A 22,788-nucleotide genomic window follows, 5' to 3' on the forward strand; every position below is an offset into this window, starting at 1 on the left:
CTTTCTTTCTTTCTTTCTTTCTTTCTTTCTTTCTTTCTTCCTTTCTTCCTTTCTTCCTTCCTTCCTTCCTTTCTTTTCCTAGAGAAAGTTGGAGGGGGCGCTACAATTGGGAAACAGCTTTTTGTTTGTTTGTTTTTTTAATCTTGCACTTTGAAACCGCGGACTGTAGCAGTGTGCGCGCTTGTGGTTGGTGCCCGCCCCCCCCCCCGCCCCCCTTCCCTTGCCTGGCTTAAAGATCTCAGTCGGTCTGTAAACATTACCTGTGAATTTCCCAGCCGAAGCGGCTGTTGGGGCAAGAAACTTCTTGTTAGAACTTCCCACCCCGGCCTCTCCTCCGCCCCTCTCACTGTCCCAATCTTCTGAGACGCTTTTTCCCTCTCCGCCAGAGCAGAGTTTATCTTTTTTTTTCCCCCTCCCTGCTTTTCCTCGCCCAGTACTCAAAGATCAGTTGTTCAAAGAGTGGCCAGGTGGGACTCCTCTCTTTTTCCATTTTTAGTTTATTTATTATTGTTTGAGGTGCCTTCTTTCTTTTTTTTAATTCCTGTTTTGCTTAGTCCGGGGAGTTTGTCCACCGCCTCCTACCTCCTCCCACTGTGCCCGGCTCCGCCGCGCGGAGGATGGTGTGGAAATGGCTGGGCGCGCTGATAGTGTTCCCTCTGCAAATGATCTATTTGGTGACCAAAGCAGCCGTGGGACTGGTGTTCCCCGCCAAGCTTCGGGACCTGTCGCGGGAGTCAGTCCTCATCACCGGCGGTGGGAGAGGCATCGGGCGCCACCTCGCTCGGGAGTTCGCAGAGCGTGGCGCCAGAAAGGTACATGGCGTGGGGGGCGGGTGGCAGTGCGACACCTGGAAGTAGGTGTCGTGGGTGAGGGGACTCTGGCGCGGGGGGCGGGGGCGGGGGAGGGAGGGTTGCAGGGGGTGCTCCCACCTGCTGCGGCGACGGAAACCTGCGCCAACAAGCTGAGAGTCTCGGGCCACCCACCCATTGCATCACCTGGGGTTGTTAAGCAAGTTGGTTTCAACCTTAGTAAATTTCCCGGGCACCAGAGTGTCTTGGGAAGGCCCTGAGCTGATCGGCTCTCCTGGGATTGGTATCTAGTTGGCTATTTCCCCCCACCCACTCCCAGACTTAGGACACCCACCCATTCTACCGCGCGACTCCCTCTCTAAGGTGTTGTGTCCCCCCCATACACCCTCCCCCCCCCACCTCTTTGCCGGCACCCTGATGGGCTCGGGGTGTGCGCACCCCCTGAGTAGAGCTGGAAGCTGCCTGCTAGCTTGCGCTTGGTATTTTGCTTGGCAACTCGCTGTCTAGACCCAACCTGGGAGGCTGCAGCTCTGCAGGGGCGGGGGGGGGCCTTACTCGGTTCGGATTTGTAAAGGAGGGGCTTGACTTGGCTGGCCTAGCCTGGCAGAGCGACTGGGAGGCCCAGGTGTTTAAAATCCTAAATGAGGACTGAGGCGGGGGGGGGGGGGAGCGGGGGGAGGGCGGTTGGCGGGAACCAGGGGCTGATAAAGAACCCGTGTCCTCACCTTCGACCTTGATCCTCCCGCCCTCTTCAGCAGAGGGGCTCCTTCCCCTCTAGATTGGGTGGTAGCACTATTTCTCACTGACCACTGCCTCTTGCTATGTGGGTGGCAGCAGCTCCCCTCGCGCCAGGTTTTGGAGACGTGGTGCAGGAGGGTGTTGGGGGGGAGAGCCAGCTGTCACCCAACTTGCAACTGCAGACCAGGCTGACTTCACCCAGAGGCTAGAGCAATCAATAGCGAGGGATTTGAGGCCGGCAGCCGGCCTGCGAAGACGAAGAGCAAACCAGGGAATTAGTTTGAAATTTAAACTGTTGCTGGGGGGGCGGGGGGGGTGTGTGTGGAAGGACCCGGCTAGCCAGCTGATCTGACATGGAGCTGCATACCTTGGGGATTAGAGTAAGTATGCTCCGTGGAAAGCCAAACTTTCATGTAATTCCAGGTTGCTTTTGTTTTGTTAAATACTGCCCTGAGATTTACAATTCCTTCGGTGGCTGGGACTGAATTTGGGAGTCTGAGCCACCAGCCAAAGCTGATTGCCCGTTAACCCTTCCCTGACTGGGCTGCTGTTGCCCAGCTGAGGTTGGGGGCGTCCAGCTTTCCAGAGCTACTGAATCTCCTTGGGTGGTTTGGACAGCTGCTTAACCTTGCCTTTGGAAAGAGAGTTCAGAAGTGTTTTTTAACCCTTGGACTGGATGAATTAAGGGGAAGTAAGAGTTGTTCTTAGCAGTTTTGGGGGGGAAGGAGGGGCGAGCAGTGAGCAAGAGGAGTATGTCCCAATGGAAGGCTTCTAAAGCTCTTTGTGGAGGGGGACCAAGAGGGCAGAGAAGGGGACCCTTGTGGAAGGGACACTTAGTGACAGTAGCTTATACTTGACATTGGTTAGCTACCTATTTTCCAGTTGTCTGAATCTTCCAGCTGGCCCTGGTCCTGAGGCCCTTTCACTGTTCTGTGGCAGACTGCAGTAGACTTATAAGAACAGCTTTGTCGACCTGGAAATACTTGACGGACTGTAAACAATCCTAAACAGAAGTCAGAAGAAAGCGGGGCAGGGGTGCGGGGAGCGGAATGCAAAGTGAATCCAGCAGGTTCACACCCTGGAAGGCGCAGCCCCACCTACCTTGGAAAGGACAAGCTTTTCCATGGAACAAGCCCAGGCTGATGAGAAATAGGCCTTTAACTGGTGACAGGGTCACCCAAAAGAAAATCCAGGGCATAGGGGGGGCGGTGGGGGGGCCTGGGAAACTCCTGGTGCCATTCACTTGGCTGGCAGAATAACCTCGCCACCCACTCTCACCCCCCAAGTTCTCTCTAGAATCATAACCATCCACAGTTACTGGAGCCACTGCCCTCAGTGTAAGTTTCTTTCTATGGTGACCCCTTCCTTTCTATGCCCTCATTCCCAGTCTCCAGTGCCTAAGATGTCCCAGGCTCACCATGCCAGTGACTAGAGAACCCAGTTCAAAGCCTGCCTCTGGCATCCGGCAGGTGATGGCGGGGCTCGGGGTCTGGTGATAGGGCAGAGGGCAGGCTGAGATATGGCAACACTTCCTGAAGCCTCAACACCGCACTTAGATGTTACAGCAAAGGCACAAATTAGTATGTAGCAGCTTCCAGTGGCCCGTGGCCTAACTTAACCACACAGCAGCTTAGGACAGGCGGCTTGCCGGGAAGTGGAAGGGGCTGGACCTTGTCACTGTCGCCTCAGCCTTTCTTGGTATTCATCAGATCTCACTGAGTGAAGAAAGAAAGGTTTGGAAGATACACTGTGCCCTCATTTATAGGAGACCCTGTATCTACCTCCAGTCACGAGCTTGCTACTAGGCCTTCTCTGTGAGGCAGGAATCTCTGCTGTACTTATGATAAAGTGTTCTTCTACCTAGGAAAGGGGTCTGGTTGCTTCAGTCCCTATAAGTAAGCCCTGAAGCCATGTTACCACCATCAGAGTCCTGCACTGTTGATGGCTTCTCCCTTACAACTGAACATTTCTGGGCTCAGCACTTAAGAGCACCAGAGAGGACTTTAGGTTGTTCAATTCCCTGCATCTACTTGGCAGCTCACCACTGTCTGTAATTCCAGTTTTGGGGGATCTGACGCACCCTTCTGGCCTCTGAGGGCTCTGCTGTATGTGGTACACAGACATACATGCAGACAACAACACATTGATACACATGAACAGATCTCAAAAGGGGGGAGTGGTCCCTGCCTAACATAGAAGAAGGCAGCTCTCCCAGCATGCCTCACCAGAACCTTGGGCAGTTATGACTTGCCTTTGTCTGGGGTTTTCAGGGCGCGACAGGGAAATATTGTGTTCACAACCTTCGTCCTTAATCTTAGTATAATTCTATACTAAGAAACAGAGTTTCTAGAAGCACGTACCGTCAGCTGCTTGGGCTCCTGCATTCTGTTGATACTTGGAACTGTCAGCCTGGCTGTGATCATCTCAAATGACTGAGGTCACAAGTGTGACCGTCATTATACACGACAGTCATCCCACACATGTGACAGACACTGTGGGAGAGGGAGGCATTCTATGTGCCTGTGGAAATATCTGTGATGTGGTTAACATGCATGACCCCAGGGCCTTTTTGCATCATTGTTCTGAGTGGCCTTGGTGACCCCGGGGAGGCAGGTGTGACATGTAGCTTGTGTCCAAGATGAAGATGCAGTTGGGACGAGAGCCCTCTTATTAGAAGCCAGCTTTGAACCCATGATCACCAGTTTCACAGCCAGAGTGTATCCTTCTGGGCCAGATCGTCTCAGCCTCGCCCACTGCCTCCCTCAGGGTCGCAGAGAGGTCAGACAGGAGCTGTTAAGTCCTGGGGCCTAGTACACAGAGGTTTCTGGAGGAGGGAGTCTGGTAAGCAGGGCAGGAGTCAACAGGATGCAGGCAGGATGTGGATAAGGCCACTTATTCAAAGAAATGAGTTGGGCTCTATTTAAATACAATGGGTAGGATGTTTGCCAAAGGGTCAGGCAGGCAGGGCTGCAGGGTTAATCTTAAACCAGGCTTGGCGACCCAAGCTTATAATTCTAGCATTTGAAAGGTGACGCAGGCTGATCAGGAACTCAAGGCCAGACTCTGCTACTTAGAGTTCTGTTGGTTTTGTTTTGGTTTTGGTTTTTGGTTTTTTTGTTTTTGTTTTTATTTTTACTTATATATATACTTGCATGTATATAAGTGTGCCATCTGTGTACAGGTGCCTGTGAAGGCCAGAAAAGGACATCGGATGCCCTAAAGTTATAACTGTTGGTGAATTTCCCAGTGTGGGTGCTGGGACCAGAACCCCAGTCCTCTGCAAGAGCCTCAAGTGCTCTTAACCTCTGAGTCATCTCTCCAGCCCCCATAGCAGGTTTGAGACCATCTTTGGCTACGTGAAAGTTTTAGCCACATTCCAAAAGGGGGGTAGCCATCTGTTGTAGTACCTCAAAGATGCAGGGCCCACTGTTAAAGGATTGCTACTGGGTTTTTAAGCACAAAGTCTGGGTCCTGGCTGCCCTCGAAATTGAGGGTGTCCTTTCTTCCCACCCCCCACCCCCCCACCCCAGCTCTCTAATAGTTTTTCGAGACAGGGTCTCTATGTAGTCTTGGCTGTCCTGGACTCACTTTGTAGACTAGGCTGGCCTCGAACTCACAGCAATCCGCCCACCTCTGCCTCCTGAGTGCTGGGATTAAAAGCATGCACCACCACACCCTGCCCACTGTTTCTCAATACACCAATGAAACAGATAGATACTAGCAAGCAAGCCCATCTTCGGAGTAAAAGGGCTTGACCTTTTAAGTAAAGAACCAGGGATATACTTAAGTAAGTCATGGTCACAAAAAAAGGGGGGGTGAGCATAAATGTCTCTCTTTATGTCACAGGATGATGAGTCCTTGCTCCCTCTGGCCAAATTCAAGGCTACCATCCTGGAGCCTCACACTAAGAAATGATCTGTGACCTCTGAACTTGCAGGCACGGAGAGGTTATGGTGCAGGGAGGGAAATCTTGGGAGACTTCCGGAAGGAGGTGACTGCCAGGGGGAATGCAGTAAATCCCACCTCATCCTGGATGGGGACCCCATAGAAGCTACATCACAGAATCTCCCTGTAGTTACCTTTCCATTGTCTATGTACTAATTTCTCTCAGGAACACTTGTAGCTGGGGATGGAGATGGGGTGAGACAAGAAAGTGTCCCATCCTCCCCTTCTCCACCCACTAGGGAATGTCAGTGGCTCCCTTACTATTACCATAGACCTGGCTACCACTATATTGGTCTGCTCTAATTGCCATGGCAACTGGGCCAAGATATTCTCCACTCCAAGATAGGCAACCGATTGTATCTCTCTGGGTATTGGTTCCCTCATCTGAAAAACGAAGGTATAAAGAGTCAGTCAAAAACTCATAGAAACCTCTAGCTGCTTTTGAAAGAAGTGAGTGTCCATCCTTGGGAGCAGTGGAAACCAAGAAGTAGAACCCATGACTGTTGTGAGCCCAGAGTTATGGGTTACCATGGTAACTGACTAACTATACTGTGGCTGCTGCTTGACAAGTCTGTACATGAAAATCTTCTAGGAAGGGAGAGGCCTGGCTGGCAGACTCTGGCTTTTCTTGCTGGCCAGCTGTCTTTGGGTTCTGGCACTTCGTAAATGACTGTTGTCTGGATGGACCCAGGGCCCACATACTATTTGCTATTGAAAACCAGTGTTTACTAAGTCCCACTGCGTGTCAAGGATGCTTCTGTTCACTTCACACCTGACAAGGCCACTCTATCCCCGTAGTCACTTTTCTCACTGCTGTGACAAATACCTGACAGAAACAGTTGAAGGGTGAAAGGACCTGTCTTGGCTCACAGTTTGAAGGCTGCAGTCCAACATGGCGGAAAGACATGGCGGCTGGAGTGTGAGTAGCTGATCACATTTCCGCAGTCAGGAAGCAGAGAGGTGAATTCTGGTGCCCAACTCAGTCTCTCCTTTCCATTTAGTGCTCGACCTACATTCAGCGTGGGTCTTTCTAGTCCAGCTAGCCTGAGCTACGTGATCCCCTGTAGCACACCCAGATATTTGTCTGCTGGGTGATTCTGGATCCTGTGTGACCGACAGTTGTTGCTATTAACTATCACACTTTCCAACGGGGGCTACCACAGTTGCCCTCCCCTGACAGCCAAGGTTCTAAGAACAGGAACCGGAAGTCATTTAGCAATGGGCCAGGGAGAGGGCTCCATTGGTAAAGCATTAGAGCCTGAGTTTATGTAAAGAGCCCATGTAAAGAGCCGAATGCTGTGGCACACACCCATAATTCCAAGCACTGGGGAGACAGAGACCTGAGATCCCTGGGGCAGCCAACCTGGTCTACTTGGTGAGCTCCCGGCCAGTGAAAGGCCCTGTCTCCAAAACCTGAAGTACAGACTGACTGAAGAACATAACCAACATTAATCTCTGGCCTTGCACGCATAGACACAAACATCACAGCTCCTGAGAGACCCCGGAGTATACGCTCTGCTAATGTTTTTGCTGCCTCCCAGGAAGGTGCACAGTGTGTGTCTCCAACAGCCAGGTAGTCTCCCCTGGTCAGACAATAGCAGTGTGGCTCCTCTGGTGGGGTCTGGAGGGGTCCTGACTGCACTAGGGATTCTGGGATCGGAAGCTTCAGACCTCACTCCCATGCTCACTCAGAAGTGCTGAGCTCAGTCTCCCCATCCGGAAACTGCCAGAGGACCCAGGCAGCCTGTCCTCCTCAAGCTAGCCCAGTAGACTTTATCAGGTCATTTGCTAACATCCATGAACAAAAAAAAAAAAAGGAGAAAGGGGACTTCTCAGTGTCAAAAGGAACCCTCTCCATTCTCCAGAGTTAGAAGTTCAAAGGGACAAAGTAAACAGCCACCAGAGTGGTCCAGTGGTCATCTACGGACCTCCTTTGCCCACTTTGCAAAGGGATAAAGCTGCTGCGATGGGCACGGAGAGGCATAGGTCAGTGTTGGGGCCGTTTTCATGGATATAAGATCTGCTCTTTCTCCTGCAGCCTCAGGCCCTTGAGCAAGCAGCTCTGAGGTGGCACAGCCACCCACCCCGCCATCCCACTCCTGACCCCCCCAACCCCCCACTCCGTTCTCTTGCAGCTCCGGCTGTCTATCACACAGCAGCCTATTGCCAGTGACAAGCCACACTGAAGGTCACCATGGGGGTGAGGAGGCCAGTATGACCACAGAGGGCAGCTTCACCTTCATGTGGGCAGGTGGTGCTGCCAGACACCCACGTGGGGGGCCTCGTCCACCCTAGGCCTCACCTCCCATGGCGTCAGCTAGCAAAGACCTAGCAGTCTATCCTGGCCTATGGTAGCCTCTTTGCTATGAACACACAACTGCGTGGGCAGGGGCCTTAGGGATGGCAGGGCACAGACAGGTTCTGCATGGTCTGAAGACTGCTCTCCTGGGGTTTGCACATCCTTAGCTGGCACAGCTGTAGTCTTGCAACATAGAAGTGTGTGTGTGTGTGTATGCACGTGTGCATGCATGCGTGTGCATAGTGAAGCAATTCAGACTTTGAGCTCAGGTGTCAGGAATACCAAGGGTCACAGGTTGGCTCTTCTGTTTGCTCCCCAGGTTGCCCTGGGCAAGTTGCTAAACCTCTCTGACTCGCACTTTCCTTCTCCGCCAAGTGGAATTAAGTAAGCTAATCTGTGTAAAGTTCAGAGCACAAAGCGAGTGATCAGAAAGTGTTGGCCACAGTGGAGAAGCTATGTGCCATAGTCTCTGAGGCAGAAGTGATTTGTGTCCTTTGAGCTGATCCTGCTAGGTTGGTTGCCATGGGTTGCTATGCTATTGACTTTGGTGGGGGCCCTTGGTCAGTGCTCTCCAACTGAACTTCCATGCTCACACTGCTGGTGGTCACAGAGTCAGGGCCTTCAGAATAGTGCACACTGTCTCAAGATGGGTTCCTGAGGCCAGAGGTCCAGCCCAGGTCTTAACTGGACTGCATGTAGGGCAGGGTGCTGGGGCTGGGTTCCTTCTGGAAACTATTTCCTTCCCCTTCCCACATCCTTTCCCCGCTACAGTCCTTGAATGTATCTCTGTCTCTCACCCCTACCTGTAGCCATGCCAGACTCTTGTGTCTCCCTCATCCACGCAGCAGGGGTCAGAACCCAGAATCCCATACCTCATACATGCTGGGCAGGCACTCTGCCACCTCTTCTGTAGCCCCAGCCCTTCCTTTGCCTGCTTTTTAAACTTATTTTCATTTTAGCTATGGGTGTGTGAAAAGGGCACGTGCATGTGGTGAGTCCAGGGCACAAGGAAGTAAAAAGAGTGCAAGAGACCCCTTGGAGCTGGAGCCGCAGGCGGTTGTGAGCTGCCATGTGGGCACCAAGAACTGACCCCAGGTCCTTTGCACAAGCAGTTTGAGCTCTCGACTGAGACACCCACCGTCTCTCCAGGCCATCTCGCCTGCTTTTAAGGCACCCTCTGACTGTGTGTGCTAACCTGAATAATCCAGGACAGTCCATCTGAAAACCAAAGGGGTCAGCATATTCAGTTCCCTGGGCTTTTCACCCGTCCCCCCTCTCCCCCCCCCCCCCCCCCCCCCCCCCGTGCAAAGCAGCATGTTCACAGTTTGGGGGATCCTAGGTGACCTCTTTCAGGGCTGGTTTCCTGTGAGTCAGCACCCTCCCCCCCCCCCCCCATGTAGGCCTTTGATGTTCTTATCTATGAAGTGGCCATGCTTGTCCCAGCCTCCCAGAGACTTTGGGAGAGCTCCTGATGGTCTGGCTCTCTCCGCCCGGCCTCCGTTTCTCCCTCTGAACCTGTTTCAGAAGTCACATAGAGTCTCTAGGCCTGGAAGATTTCACAGTCCCAGCAGGCAGCGGCCAGTGGTTGTAGACTCACTGGGGAGAGTCCACCTTTGCGGAGTAAAACCCAAGCAGGTATTCACTGTGTCCTGCTGAGCCACGGGAGAGGACACATTGATCTCTCCCCAAAGATTCTCCACAGACTAAAGGGGATCTGGAACTCTCTGAGGACACAGGGACCTGATGGGCATTGCCCAAGTGTGGAAAATGGCCTGGGCCTTTTCCCCCAGCTACCTACCAGGGAATTGCAGCAGCTGCCTGTGTGACACCTTAACTGTGACAGCAATGGCTTAGTGGGATGGGAGCTCTGATGGGCCGGTGGTGAAGGAAGGTGGTGGCCATCTTTGATCCCCCTATTAAGAAAATACTCCCCTCCTCCTGAGCGCAGGGTTCAAGTGAGCTGTAAAGATGACATAGATGTAGGCACGAGCAGAAGAAAGTGTGTCTAGGAAGGAACAGGTGGGAGCTGAGCAGAAGTGTGGGGGGGCGGGAGGCAAGGGCTGAACCCCTAAGCTGATCACTACGGTTGGGGTTTGGACTTGATTGGGAAAGCACTGGGGAGCCCTAAAAGATTTCCTACAGACACGCATGACAATGGTAAAAGGACCGTGAAAGGTGTCTGATCTTTAGCGAGCATTCTCTGAGAGTAGAGGGATTAGGGTGCCTTCTGTGGAAGTTACTTGTGTGGCGCTGGTCCCCAGGAAAAGCCCTGCCCTTCCTGAAGACCCCACAGCTGCACTCCCACCCACCCTGCTCCCTGCAGAATGCCCTGACCCAGCCACTTCCTGCTGTGATGCACCACTTCCTGTTGCATTCCAAAATGCCCCAGCGTGCCTGGGTCCCCACTCGGATGGCCCACCAGCTGTCAGCTAGAAGGTCAACTCCCAGGCACATGACCTGTGCCCTCTCAGATTCAATGGGCTCCTAGCAAACCAACTTGCGCACACCCTCTAAGTACCTTAAGGCTGGCATCAATAAAGTGCTTAAGGAGCTAAGTCTCCCTGGGAACCCTGGTGTGTTGCTGGGTGTGTTTTGTGACCTCAGAATGGCACCACACTGAGGAGGGCAGGAGGTGTGGTCCTAGGGGAAGTTCATGTTGCTGAACTGCAGCTGAATTCTCACCTGTGCTGGGGGGTGCCACCTGCCAGGGCCAGGGCCACCCAGCCACTTCCTGGCTACACTCTTGATAGGCATGCTTCTAGGGCCTCTAAAATGGGTCAGAGCCAGCAAGAGACTCAACAGATAAAGACGATTGTTGCATGAACCTGGTGACCCGAGTTGAATCCCCAAGACCCACATAAAGTTGGAAGAAGAAAACAAGTTTTAACCAGTTGTCCTCTGACCTCCACACACATGTCGTCCCCCCCCACCACACACACACACACCAGGCACGCATACACACAGTAATCCTAATTTCTCTGAGAATTCAGATGGAAGCTCGGTGGTTAAGAATGCTTGTTGCCCCTGGAGAGAACCCACGTTGAGTTTGTAGCACCCGCATGATGGCTCACAGCTCTCTATAATGCCAGTCCCAGGGGATCTGATGTCCTCTTCTAGACTCTTGTCAGACACACACATGGTATGCAGGCAAATACTACGTACACATAAAAATAAATAACTCTTAAAGATTATATATATATATTTATATATATATATGCTCTTATTTTCTGAGCCACCTCCCGGCCTGCGTCTTGTCTTGAATAACAGATCTGGTTTTTTTTTTCTGCTATTCAGGACGAGCAGAAGGCTCATGCTTAGCAACAGTGCTGAGTGGTGCTGGTGTGAGTGCTGGTGTGCGTGAACAGGCAATCACACTTGGTCCTCCACTGGGTTTCGCTTCCTGGGGTCTCCGTGACTAAATTCTGCATGGTTGTTTTGAGCAAAGAGCCTTCTCGTTTTGAGGCTCATCCTAGCAGCTTTATCATTGCTGACTGGCAATGTCATTCATCACTCGCATGTTTACCAATTACCCAGATAGCATGAATTCTTTGCAAGGGGGGGATGGTGAAAGGGGGGAGAGGGAACAACACATCCTAATATTGTCGTTGCATAGTGCTCAGGTGTTAGGAAGATTAATAAAGCTGGGCTGTGTGAGGGGAGAGATGTCAGATCGAGTCAATCAAAATAGAAGACTGTGCCAGGCCACATTGCAGGGGTGATTGTTATAGGGGTGGGGGTCGTGAGATTGAGGGATGGCTTGGTGGGTGAAGTGCTTGCTGTGCAAGCGTGAGGCTCGAGCGTTCAGACACCCATATAAAAGCCATCGATGCAGTGGGCACCTGTACTGGGGACAGTAGACAGGTGGAGCCCAGGATCCCGATGGCCGGCTGGCCAGCCTAGCCAGAACTGCAACAGCCACGTGCAGTGAAAAGACCCCAAAAATAAGGCAGAGAGCCACAGAAGACATCCTAAAGTCAACCTCTCCTCCTGCCTCCATCCTAACACACACACACACACACACACACACACACACACACACACACACACCACAAAGGGAGTTGGTGTCAGGGTTCCTGAGGCCTCTAAGGGGCCGAAGCCCCAGCTCTCCCTTCTAAATGATTGAGGGCCGATGGGGGACAGCATATGCCCTGGACTTCCTGTGTCTCCAGGTTGTCCCCAGGCAGGCCCAGCATCTCTTGGCTGTTCAGCAGCCTTCCTGCTCCAAAAGCATTTTCTTGCACTTTTGACCTTCCCCCTGTACAAGGAAGCCGGCTACAAATGATGGAGCCCAGAGACCCCAAGTGACTCATCCAGCTACATAGCAGGTCCACTCCTGAGGAGATCCCTGAGGGCCCTGACCAGGCAGCCTCCCAGCATGGCCAAGGGGATGGATGGAGCCAGGAAGACCTTTGGACTAAACAGTCTGGCTGGGGACAGCAGGCGTCATCCAATTTGGCATATCTTTATACCTAGAGAATATTATGCCTTCATGAACTTTCCGTAAGTCCAGAGCCACTGCAGATACTGAGAGCCAGAGTAGATTCTTCCCAACTCACTGGACAAAAACCAGAGCTGACCTAAGGCCCTGCCCCTGAGTTTGGAGGTCCCTTGAGGGAGGTGCAGGCCCGGCATCCCACTGCAGTCCCTACAGGGGAGGCTGAATGCAGATAGTGGAAGCTGCCAGTCCTGGGGGATGCTCCAGAGGAGGCAAGCCCTCCAGCTGGGCGGGTGCCTGTGGCTGAGGGGATGGGGGGGGGGGGGGGGTGGCGCACGGTTCACCCAGCGGCCAGCAGACTGGCTGCGTGTTGCAATGTCTCGTGGCTTTTTTTTTTTTTTGCAGCATCCTGTCAGTGTGTGCAGCTGGACTGCCCTCACTGAAGAGCAAGGAGCAAGCATGTGGCTGGAGCAAGCTTGTCTGTGTGTCTCTCTCTCTCTCACACAGGATGCTTGCCCCCCCCACCCCTGGGGGGGGGGGCTGCTGATACCTTGTAGCCTATCCATTTGCATTCAGCCACCACTGAGCAGCACCCATGACATCAGGGCATTTGTTTACTGCCAGTCTGGTCGTGGAGGAAGAGCTTGAGGTGTGAGTGGCCCTTTCGACCTGAGCCTAGCATCCATTTCATGTTCCCCACCCCCCTTCCTGTCTGTACCCTGAGACCCCACTGCAGTCACCTTCTCAACCCCCACCCCTCCTTTATCTCTACTCAGGACCCGCTCCCTCATTTCTCTACCACCTCACCCCTACTCACACCCAGGCTCCTAACCCCAGCCCTATATTCATCCCTTACTCTGTCCCCACATGTATTCAGGACACCCCCCCCCCCCCGCAACACCAGCTTGCTGCTCCTCACCCCTGCCCCTATCTTCAGCCAGAACCCCACCCCCCCCCCCACCCTCCACCCCCTACCTCACCTCTATCTGCACTTTGGACTCCAACCCCAGGCCTACTGTATCAATGTTCCTCCCCGTCTCCATCAGGCCTGGGACCCTTAACCCCTCCCCCACCAACCAGGCCCTCCCCACTGCTGTCCAGCCACCCCAACCCCTGCAACTACCCCTTCTTCACCGACACTCTCTCCCCCCACCCCCCACCCCCCACCCCCAGTATCCTACCCCACCTCCACTTGCAGAAAGACTTCCTGGAACCTCCTGCCAGACCAGCCATTTGAGATCTGTGCCTGGCCACTGCCTCTGTCATGTGAGCCTGCTGGCCAGCCTCGCTCCATCTGCGTGGAGCACACAGTGCCAAGGCAGCAGCGTGGTAGCTGTCAGGCGCCAGGGACAAGGTCCACTCTGTTATTGAAAACTGTGTTTACAACCTAGGTGGTAACTGACCTGGCCCTCCCCTTTCCTCTGCTTCACCAATGCCGTAATTTCAGAAACTGAAACAGCCCAGGACTTACTTGTTCAAGATCTTTCTCTTCCCAGGTACCCAGACTTAGCAAAGCCTGCTTTCCCTGGTGCGGGGGGGGGGGGGGTGGGTGGGTGGGGGGGGGTGGGGAGGGAGGGGGGCTGGAACTCTAGATGTTTCTTTTTGAGCCTTCTCCTCAGGCCTTTGCGTGCCTGGTCCCTCCTCTGACAGCCCACAGTCAACTCTGCAAGCCTCCTAGATTCATCTTTTCCCATCACCCCTTCCCAGACACCCCATCACCTGAGGGTACCGTACCTCCTAACTAGTCTTACCCGACCTGGATCCTAAATTCCCCTCCCAGGACTCAAAACTTGTTCCAACATCCAAACCAGAAGCTGTCGCGCCTCTGCTCACAGCACCGTTACCACCAACCCCAACACCATCACACTCAAAGTGGAAGTCAGTGCCCGCTGTGGCTGGTAGCCAACATTCATCTATGACACACCAGCCGTCGCCACACGGAGCACCTTCCTGTTTGGGCCTGTGCGTGCGTTGACTGGTCTGCCTGTCTCTTTCCCGGAGACCTCTGCACGGCTTCCTCTTTCACATCCCTCAGGTCTCTACTGAAGTATTTATTCCAGCTGCCTTGCCCCCTTTAGGACCCTTTCCGTGTGCCATCTTTCTTCACCCCCTGTGAAGCTCTGTGCTCCTCTTGGGGCACACGCAGCCCCTCGTGTTTTACATGGTTTTGTTTAACTTTGAGGGGATCGTATGTGTTTGTGGTGTGCATGTGTGTGCGTTGGTGTGTTTGAATGTGCGTGCATGTGTGTGCTGGGTTGTGCATATGGGGGCCCTAGGTTGAAGCTGAATTTCCTCTTCAGTCACTCTGTAGGCTTTCTCACTGAACCTCAGCCCTGCTGGGGCTGGTCTCACTAGCCAGTTTGCTCCTGTGCTGTTACAGGTGGCCCAGCATGGGGGCTCCAGGAATCCAAACTCTGGTCTTCATTCCTAACCAGCAAGCACGTTCAGGCCCACTGAGCCACCTCACCAGCCTGTGTGGTCATTTGTTCACATGGTTCGGCTTGTCGTCCCCACCCCCACCCCCTGCTCCACACACATACCCATAGGCAGACTGCACACGTGAATGGCATAAAGTGGCCCCCTGTTGTAACCCAGGGCCTGTAAGTGAGCCTTACGAACAGGTACCACTCAGTAAGGTGTCCGTGAATGACCAGACAAAGGAATAAACTTCTGAACTAGCTTAGCTTTGAAGTCCAGCTTCTGTTTTGAAACTTCACACGGGGCAACTGGCGTGGGTTCCCTGAACTGCCTGGGTTCAAATCCCACTTGGGGATTTTTTTTTTTTTTTTTTGCCATTATGCCATGTGCCAGGAGTGGGCAGTTATGGTCTCCCCACTCCCTCTTCAGCTCCCCCAAGATCCCCTGGCCTCCTGCTCCACACGGTCCAACTGGAGGAACTGGAACAGAGCTCACATACAGGGCTTGAGCCAGGAACGGTAGCCTGCATGCCTCCACCTTTGTGGCTTGCTCTTTGCTGTCTGCGGTGGTAACTGATATCTGTGGAAAGACGCAAGAGCCCTTGCTGTTCCAACTAGAGAGACCAGCTGACTCAGAACCCCGGGTAGGAATCACACCGGGGGTGAGGGAGGGGAGTAGGGAAACTCCCGTTTATGTCTCGCTTGGGTTTTAGAGCAAGGCTGAACACTGCCTCTTGGCAAGTGGCAGTTTTAGGGTCTCCAGAGAGATCCACTGCGGGGAGACAAGAGCATCTGTCTCAAAGAGAAGACAAGAGATGGGCAATCAGACAGGGATGAGTGTTGGATCAGGTGTCAATCCTTGAGGCTGACTTCCTGAAGGTCTCTCTTGGGTTTACACTGGGTGCCCTTCAAGGACACAGAAAAGCAGCATCAAGGAAGGCAGGATGGGGCTGGGTGATTGCTCAGGTGGGTACTAGCATGTCCTGAGAGAGCTGGCAAATAGAAACTGTGGCCATTGCTCAATTTGACTAAGTGGGTCCAGCTTAGGTTCTAGAAGGATCTCTGGCTGTTGTCTTACATTTTACCTGAAGCAGCAACAAGGTGGAAGAGCGTCAGTAGGGGGCCCATGGCCACAGTCGGCTTGAGGGGAGAGGAAGGCTGGGCCTAGCGTGGCTAGAATCAGAGGGTAGATGACAAAAGACTTTGAGGGGCTGGGTGCAGAGTTAGAGAAAAGGACCCATGTGGGACCACAAGGTCTCTTTGGGGAGAGCAGAGGAGGCATCAGTGTGGTGGAGGAGACCCAATGGTCTGGTAACTGAGCCCACGGGTTCCATGGCTCTCTGGCCTTGATATCATACATTGTCACATCTGCTGAACAGGCTCACCTGTTGGAGATAATAGGACCCCACCTATCGTAGCTGCAAGAAGTGACCACAAGCTAAGTGACTTATAACTACAGGCCTTAGCCGGGTGTGGTGGCATAAGCTGAGGCAGGTGGTTTCCCAAATTTAAGGCCAGCCTGAGCTACAGAGTGAAACTTTGTCTCGTAGGGGAAATAAACAGAACAGGCAAAACAAAAACAAGAAACAACAACAAAAAACCAGACTTATTTCTTCATAGCTCTGGGACCCACTCCCCAAATAGATTCCTCTCCTCAAGTCTTTCATCTCTAGTATGGACTTCAGACCTACCCTAATCCATTATAGTCTCTCCTCGGGGGTGGGGGTGGGGCTTAACTGTGCTGTGTCTGCAAATAAGGTCACAGTTGCGAGCATCAGCTGTCAGCACTTGGACATAACCCCCACAAGGTCACATATCAACCCGCTCTTCCAGCTCCTGGGCTATTGCGAGGATTTAATCTCAGGTCCCTAAGACAGGGATGCACTCAAAGCAAGAACCCAAGAAGTGGTAGGCGTGGCCTCCCTCCCCCTTCCTGCTTTTCCTACGCCGCCACCAATAGGAGCACATACCCTCTGGCCCTTGTGGTCCAGCCTGCTGAGGCCTGGACATCCTCAGAGGTGAGGGTTGGCACTCTTCTTGCCTACTCATTAACCATCTGGCCAGCAGGGGCCACACAAATGAGGACCTCGCTGTCCCTCCTTTCTCTGGGAGGCCATCCAGGCAGGCACGTGGGTGCTGTAATACCCACACACGTTGCTTAGTGATGCCTGTATATGAACAGGTACACAGGATCCCTTTGTTCCTGCAGGCAGCCAGTGGCCAAGGGCACAGATTTGAGAATCAAATCGTGTGTGTCTCCTCTGTGCCTCTGTCCTGGCATACAGCAATGTCCGTGGACCCTTTCCTAGAGTGGTAAGAGCTTGCTGGGACATGTGTTAGGACTCCTGGTCATTATGGTGGCTCCTTGAAGGGTCCAAACTCCAGCTAGTGGCCTGACGAGGCTCCAGGTTGCAGTCAGGGACGTGCGGATGGGCTTTATCACCTCTGACCTGGGGCTGGTCATGGGATTCCTGTAATAAGCCTGGGGTCATTAGCATTGTCAAATAAATACTAATATTATTGCTATTAGCATAACAACAAAAGAAACAGATGCTCCTTCTCATAAAAGACCCTACCACTCAGGGGATGGCTCAGTTAGCAAAGCGCTTTCTATATTCTCGTAAGGACCTGAGTTTGGATTTCTGGCACCCATGTAAAAAGCTGGGCCCAGCTTGGGGGGAGAGAGACAAGAGAATCTCTGGGGTTTGCTGACCAGGCGTCTTGCTGAGTCAATGAGCTGCAGGTTCTAAGAGAGCCCTTTGCTGCCACTCTCTGACCTCCGTGAGCACACGCACAGAAACACACACAAATCCTGTTAAAAAAACAAAAAACAAAACAAAAAAACAAAAAACCCAGAGCTGACCACAATGGTGCTGGGAGACCCTCTGAGGCTCTGTATCTTGCCTGCCCTGGTCACAGTGTACTGGATGCAGTGGCTACTCGTCCCTGCTGGTCCCCTGTGAGTGTGGAATACATAGTCTTGGGGTGCGACCCGGGGAAGGAGGCAGCTCAGTAGGCTCATGGTCAGCACTTTGAATGATTGTCGTTTGGAAAGAAGGGGTTTCCTGTCTGTGCACAGGGTAACAGGACAGCACTGGCAATGGATGAGGACTAGGGCAACCACCTAGGGCTTGTCGCTAGGAAAAGGGCCTCCCTTCAGAGCCAGTTGGGGGCTAGAGCTTCGAGTGTGTTATTGTTTGAACCAGTTATTGTAGAGACAAAAGTTGTAGACACTTAACTAAAATGACACTACTGTGGATGCCTGGGCAGGCAGAGAGAGTCCTAGAACCTGTCTTCCAAGCCTCCTCCCTCTTAACAGCGCCAAAGGCCCCTCCCTAGAACTCCCAGAGTCCAGCTTGAAAACCTAGCCTCCTAAAGAAACCTGGCCAACAAGGTCCCGCAGCTGACTCTGCAGATTGGGCGGCTTGGACCCTGGTCTCTGCCTGCCTGGCCCATGGCTGTGGCTGAGGGATGTGTTTCAAGTCAAGGGAAAGATGAGCCAGAGACCACTAAGGCTCTGGAGTCCTGACCCAGAGAAAGCTGTGTCTAGGAGGAAGCGAGACAGGGTGCAGCAGGTGGGGGCTTTGGGCCGCCATTATCCTCAACCCCTCCAGGTTTGCAGGCCTGGCAAGTCTTTTACAGAAAGAGGGCTGTGTGGCTCTTGTGTTGTTGATAATAACCCCAGCTGGTTTATAATGCTCCTAGTCCCCTTCCAAGCAGGCGCTCAGACTTCAGCTCATGGGAGTTACCTATGGTCTCCAAGTTCACAGTGACATATTCAAAAGATGGGCTTTCTCTTTAGAACTACCTTAAGATTGATTAGTTTTGAGCCCCATTTCTCAATTGGGTTCTTTGGTTTGGTGGTGTTTAATTTCTTGAGTTCTTTATATATTTTGGATATTAGACCTTTGTCAGATGTAGGGTTGGTGAAGATCTTTTCCCAGTCTGTAGGCTGTCGCTTTGTTCTGTGGACAGTGTCTCCTGCCTTACAGAAGCTTCTCAGCCTCATGAGGTCCCTTTTTTTTTTTTTTTTTTTTTTTTTTTTGGTTTTTTGAGACAAGGTTTCTCTGTGTGGCCTTGGCTGTCCTGAACTCCATCTGTAGACCAGGCTGGCCTCGAACTCACAGTGATCCACCTGCCTCTGCCTCCCGAGTGCTGGGATTGGTCCCATTTTTTAATTGTTGATCTTAAGGCCTGGGCTGTTGGTGTTCTATTCAGGAAGTTGTCTCCTGTGCCCATGTGTAGCAGGCTTTTCCCTGCTTTTTCTGTGGCTGAACTGGTTGAGTGCTTGCCTAGCATGCATGAAGCCATGGGTTTGATTCCCCAGCATTCGTAAGGCCCATCATGCTAACACACACATGTGATCCTAGCACAAGGATAGTAGAAGCAGGAGGATTAGAAGTTCAAGGTCATCCTCAGCTTAATGCTGGATTTGAGGCCAAATGGGTTACAGGAAGCCTTGCCTTAAAGAAAGAAAGAAAGAAAAAAGCCAGATGTGATCTACACCTGTAATCTCAACGCTTTGGAAGTAGAGACAGGAAAGAAGATTTGAAGTTCAAGGTTACCCTCAGCCACTTACAGAGTTCAAGAACAAACAACCTCTGCTACGTAAGGCCCAATCTAAAAGAAGAAAAAGAAAATAGACGGGAACTGAAAAAGGTGTTTTTGAGAGCGGCAACCCATGAGCTCAGGATCCTTCCGCCTCAGCCTCTCATTGTTCGTACCACAGATGTGGCCACCGAGCCTGAATCTCACATTTGAGAGTGTGCTCTGCTCCCAGGCCTGTAAGGCAAGCTACCTGGGAGGCCAATGCAGAAGAGTCATGTGTTCAAGGCCAGCCTGGCCAACATTGCACCTTATCTTGAAATAAAATGTTTTTGTTTTTTTTTTTAAAGAGGTGGGGTTGGGGACTTGTAACTCATCGGTAGAATACTTAGCCCTTGCTGGTCCAGGGTTCAATCCCAGGTAGGACACACAGGAAAGAAAGAAAGAGAGAAAGAAAGAAAGAAAGAAGGAAGGAAAGAAAGAAAGAAAGAATTGTGCTCATGTCTCAGACACCTCAGGTACTCCCCCAGGGTGGCACCCATCCCTTTCTACTTAGGACTGCCCTAGCTCTGACTGTACAGTAGGCGGAGGCTCCCGGGCTCACCCCTACTCAGCCACAAGCATGGCTCTTAATAAACACCCTCCTATCACCTACCTGCTGGGCTGGGAGTGGAAGTAAGAAGCCACACTCCTCCCAAAGCTCCCTCAACCAGTCTGCTGCCCTGCCCACCATGCTTGGGGACATTCCCGTGTCTGCAAGGCCAACATTGTCAGTCTGCCTCTAAGCCACAGGGTCCGTGGGGCCATGAGCTCCCTGACCTGCCCAAGGACTTGGACACCTGCTCATGTCCCTGGTAGGATGCCCCCCCACACACACATACACATACACACACAATCTCTGGGATATCTCCCTGGATAGGGAAGGCAAGGCTGAGAAGAAAGGAAGGAATACCAGTGTCCTAGAATCAACAGACTTTTCTAGAAGAGCCAACATCATGTGACTGGATCAGCTCAGCCTGGCCAGTGCTGGATTCACCAGATGAATAGGAGCCCCTGGGGGCACTCTGAACCAAGGCAGAGGGCTTCCAAACGGTTGGTGGACATGCTCATCTGTCTGCCAGTGGGAACACAAAACAAGGGCTAGTCTTAGCAGGGAGGAGCAGGGTTTCTGAGTCACACAGCCCTACTGATAGGAGAGGCGTGACCCAGGGCAAGGCGCCTTATCTGTCCAAGGACTCACATATTGTATGGGGAGTAACATACTCACCCACAAGGTGTGAGGGTGAAAGAGGGGATATCCCACTACTTTGACACAGGGCCTGGCCTGTGGCGTGGGCTCTGTTACTATTAGCCATTGCTGATTGTTGTAGGAAGAGTGGAAGGGACATCCAGAGAGGCTTTAGAACTGGGGACATTCAGGCTCAGGACATTCATCCTCTGCAGGATGAATAGGAGTTCGCAAGGAGCCTTAGTGAGAAAAATAATGGAGAGACACAACAGATAGCCCCCTTATCGTGGGTAGAAGCCCTAAAGAGGTACCGATCGGTGGGGCTGAGGCTAAGCAGGGGTTACTGATGCTGAGTTATAGTGGGGAAGTTCATGATGCTCCTTTTGTGTGGCTCCTGCTCTTATTGGTACCTGTATTGCTTTGAGACAGGCGGGGGTTGGGGGGGGTGGGCAGGGTCCTACTGTATAGCCCAGATTGGCCCTGAACTGGCCATCCTCCTGCCTCAGCCCCTTATACTTGAATTATAGGTGTGTACCATTACACCCAGCTTCTTGGTGGTAATGGTTATTGGTTGTTGTTGTTGTTGTTGTTACATTGGCCTAGGGGAGGGTGACACAGCATATGTGAGAGAGTCAGAGGACAACTGAGAGGTCAGTTGTCTCCTTCCACCATGTGAGTCCCAGAGATCGAAGTCAGGTCATTGAACTTGGTGACAAGTACCTTTACCCGCCAAGCCATCTCACCAGCCCCTGGTTTCTAAGATCAAAGTCATCTTGTTCGTTAGAGACTTTTTACATAAACAGACATAAAGAAGTAAGTGACACTCACCCATAATTGGACACTAGCCCAAAAGGGATGTCCCATGAAAGTCTCCACTTACCAGGAGATTGGGATAGATGCAAGGACTTCCTATTGGGACTCTAGGTGAGAGAAGTATGGGAGAATGGGGAAATAGAAGGATCCAGAGGGTCCTAGAAACCCACAAAAAGAACATCATGACAGGCAGATCTAGACCCGGGGGTCTGCTCAAACTACTGCACCAACCAAGGACAATACATACAGTAAACATTGAGCCCCTACTCAGATCTAACCAATGGACAGGACATTCTCCACACAGTTGTGTGGAGAGCGGGGACTGACTCTAACATGAACTCTGGTGCCCCGTATTTGACCACTTCCCCTTGGTTGGACTTGATGAGACTTGAGAGGCTGTGACCATATGGTGGGGCAGGAGATCCCCTTCTGTCACAGACCTAGGGGAGGGGAATAGGGTGAAAGAAGGAGGGAAAGAGAAACAGGAGGATACAAGTGAGGAGATAACAATTGAGATGTAATCTGAATAAATTCATTAAATACTTTTTTTAAAAAGTAAGTGGCAGCCAGGCACGATCTTCCCCCCCTGGGGTCCCTCTTAGGCTGCTTGCTCCTTATTGAGGTGTCAGAGGTTGGCTTTTCTGGGTTATTTCCCACTGTTCCCCTTTTGTTTGCCCCCTGAATCCCCGAACTTCTTTCCTGACCCTAACTTTTGAGTGGCCACAGTGTGTCAAGGGTGATGCTGAGGTTTGTCTGCCCTTCCTACTCACGGAGATTCCAGCAGAGTGAGCCTGGGGGACACTCAGTGGGCACCCGCTCTGAGGTTTTCCTTTGTTTTCAGTACTACTGGGGATTGAAATTTAGGAGAATGAATAGCATTTGTCACCGGCCACCTGTGCTCGGGGCCATACGATACTGATGTTCAAACACCAGCTCTGTCACTCAGTGTGTGGCCTTGGACAAGCCGCGCAGCCTCTCAGAGCTGCAGGCTCCCTCTCTGTGAATGGTCACGGTTTGACTAGCTCCTGGGTCCCCAGAGGTGCCTTTGTTTATTCTTTGTCTTCTCCTCACAGTTGTGACTGAGCCTTCCTTGATCATTCAACCTTCCTTACTGAGATGGGCTCCCGAGGTGGGCGGGGACCGTGTCTCTCCTGAGCACTGGGCTCAGCCCTGACCCGTAGTGGTTCTCCAGCCCTGGCAGGTGGGAGGAAGAGGTTGTGGTAGAGACACCAAGCTGAATGGGGTACTGAGGAGGGCCTTCTGGGCTGGAGTGGACACTGGCAGTGGAGAGATTTGGCATTTGGGTCTTGAACGCATATCCTATCCTGCCGTGGCTCAGGGCTGTACCTGCAGAGGCTAGCCTCGGTCCATATCACACCTCCATCACATACCAGGTGTGGCTTTGGGCACTTGACTTAATTAACTGAGCCTCAGTTCCCAAGTATGGAATGTAGGTCATGTAAATCTCTAACCGAGAGGATGAGAAGGGCTTCAGCTGCTGAGACTAGCAGATGGCAGTAAGGCAAAGACGGGCAGGCTCTACTGGTCCACACCAGGAA

General features: G+C 52.3%; 1 protein-coding gene across 3 annotated transcripts in view; it reads left to right on the plus strand.

Annotated features, from left to right (window-relative positions):
* Positions 1–22,788, plus strand: part of DHRS3 (dehydrogenase/reductase 3) — a 35,018-nt gene that overhangs the window by 280 nt on the left and 11,950 nt on the right. For all 3 annotated transcript variants that reach the window (XM_084787222.1, XM_084787221.1, XM_084787223.1), the window contains exon 2: positions 555–812. In XM_084787222.1, the coding sequence (XP_084643348.1) occupies positions 618–812 (195 nt within the window). In that variant the 5' untranslated portion in view covers positions 555–617. The remainder of the gene's footprint in view (positions 1–554; positions 813–22,788) is intronic.

This window comes from Acomys minous (genome assembly GCF_964271855.1).
Source record: "Acomys minous genome assembly, chromosome: 6".
Classification (NCBI taxonomy): Eukaryota; Metazoa; Chordata; class Mammalia; order Rodentia; family Muridae; genus Acomys; species Acomys minous.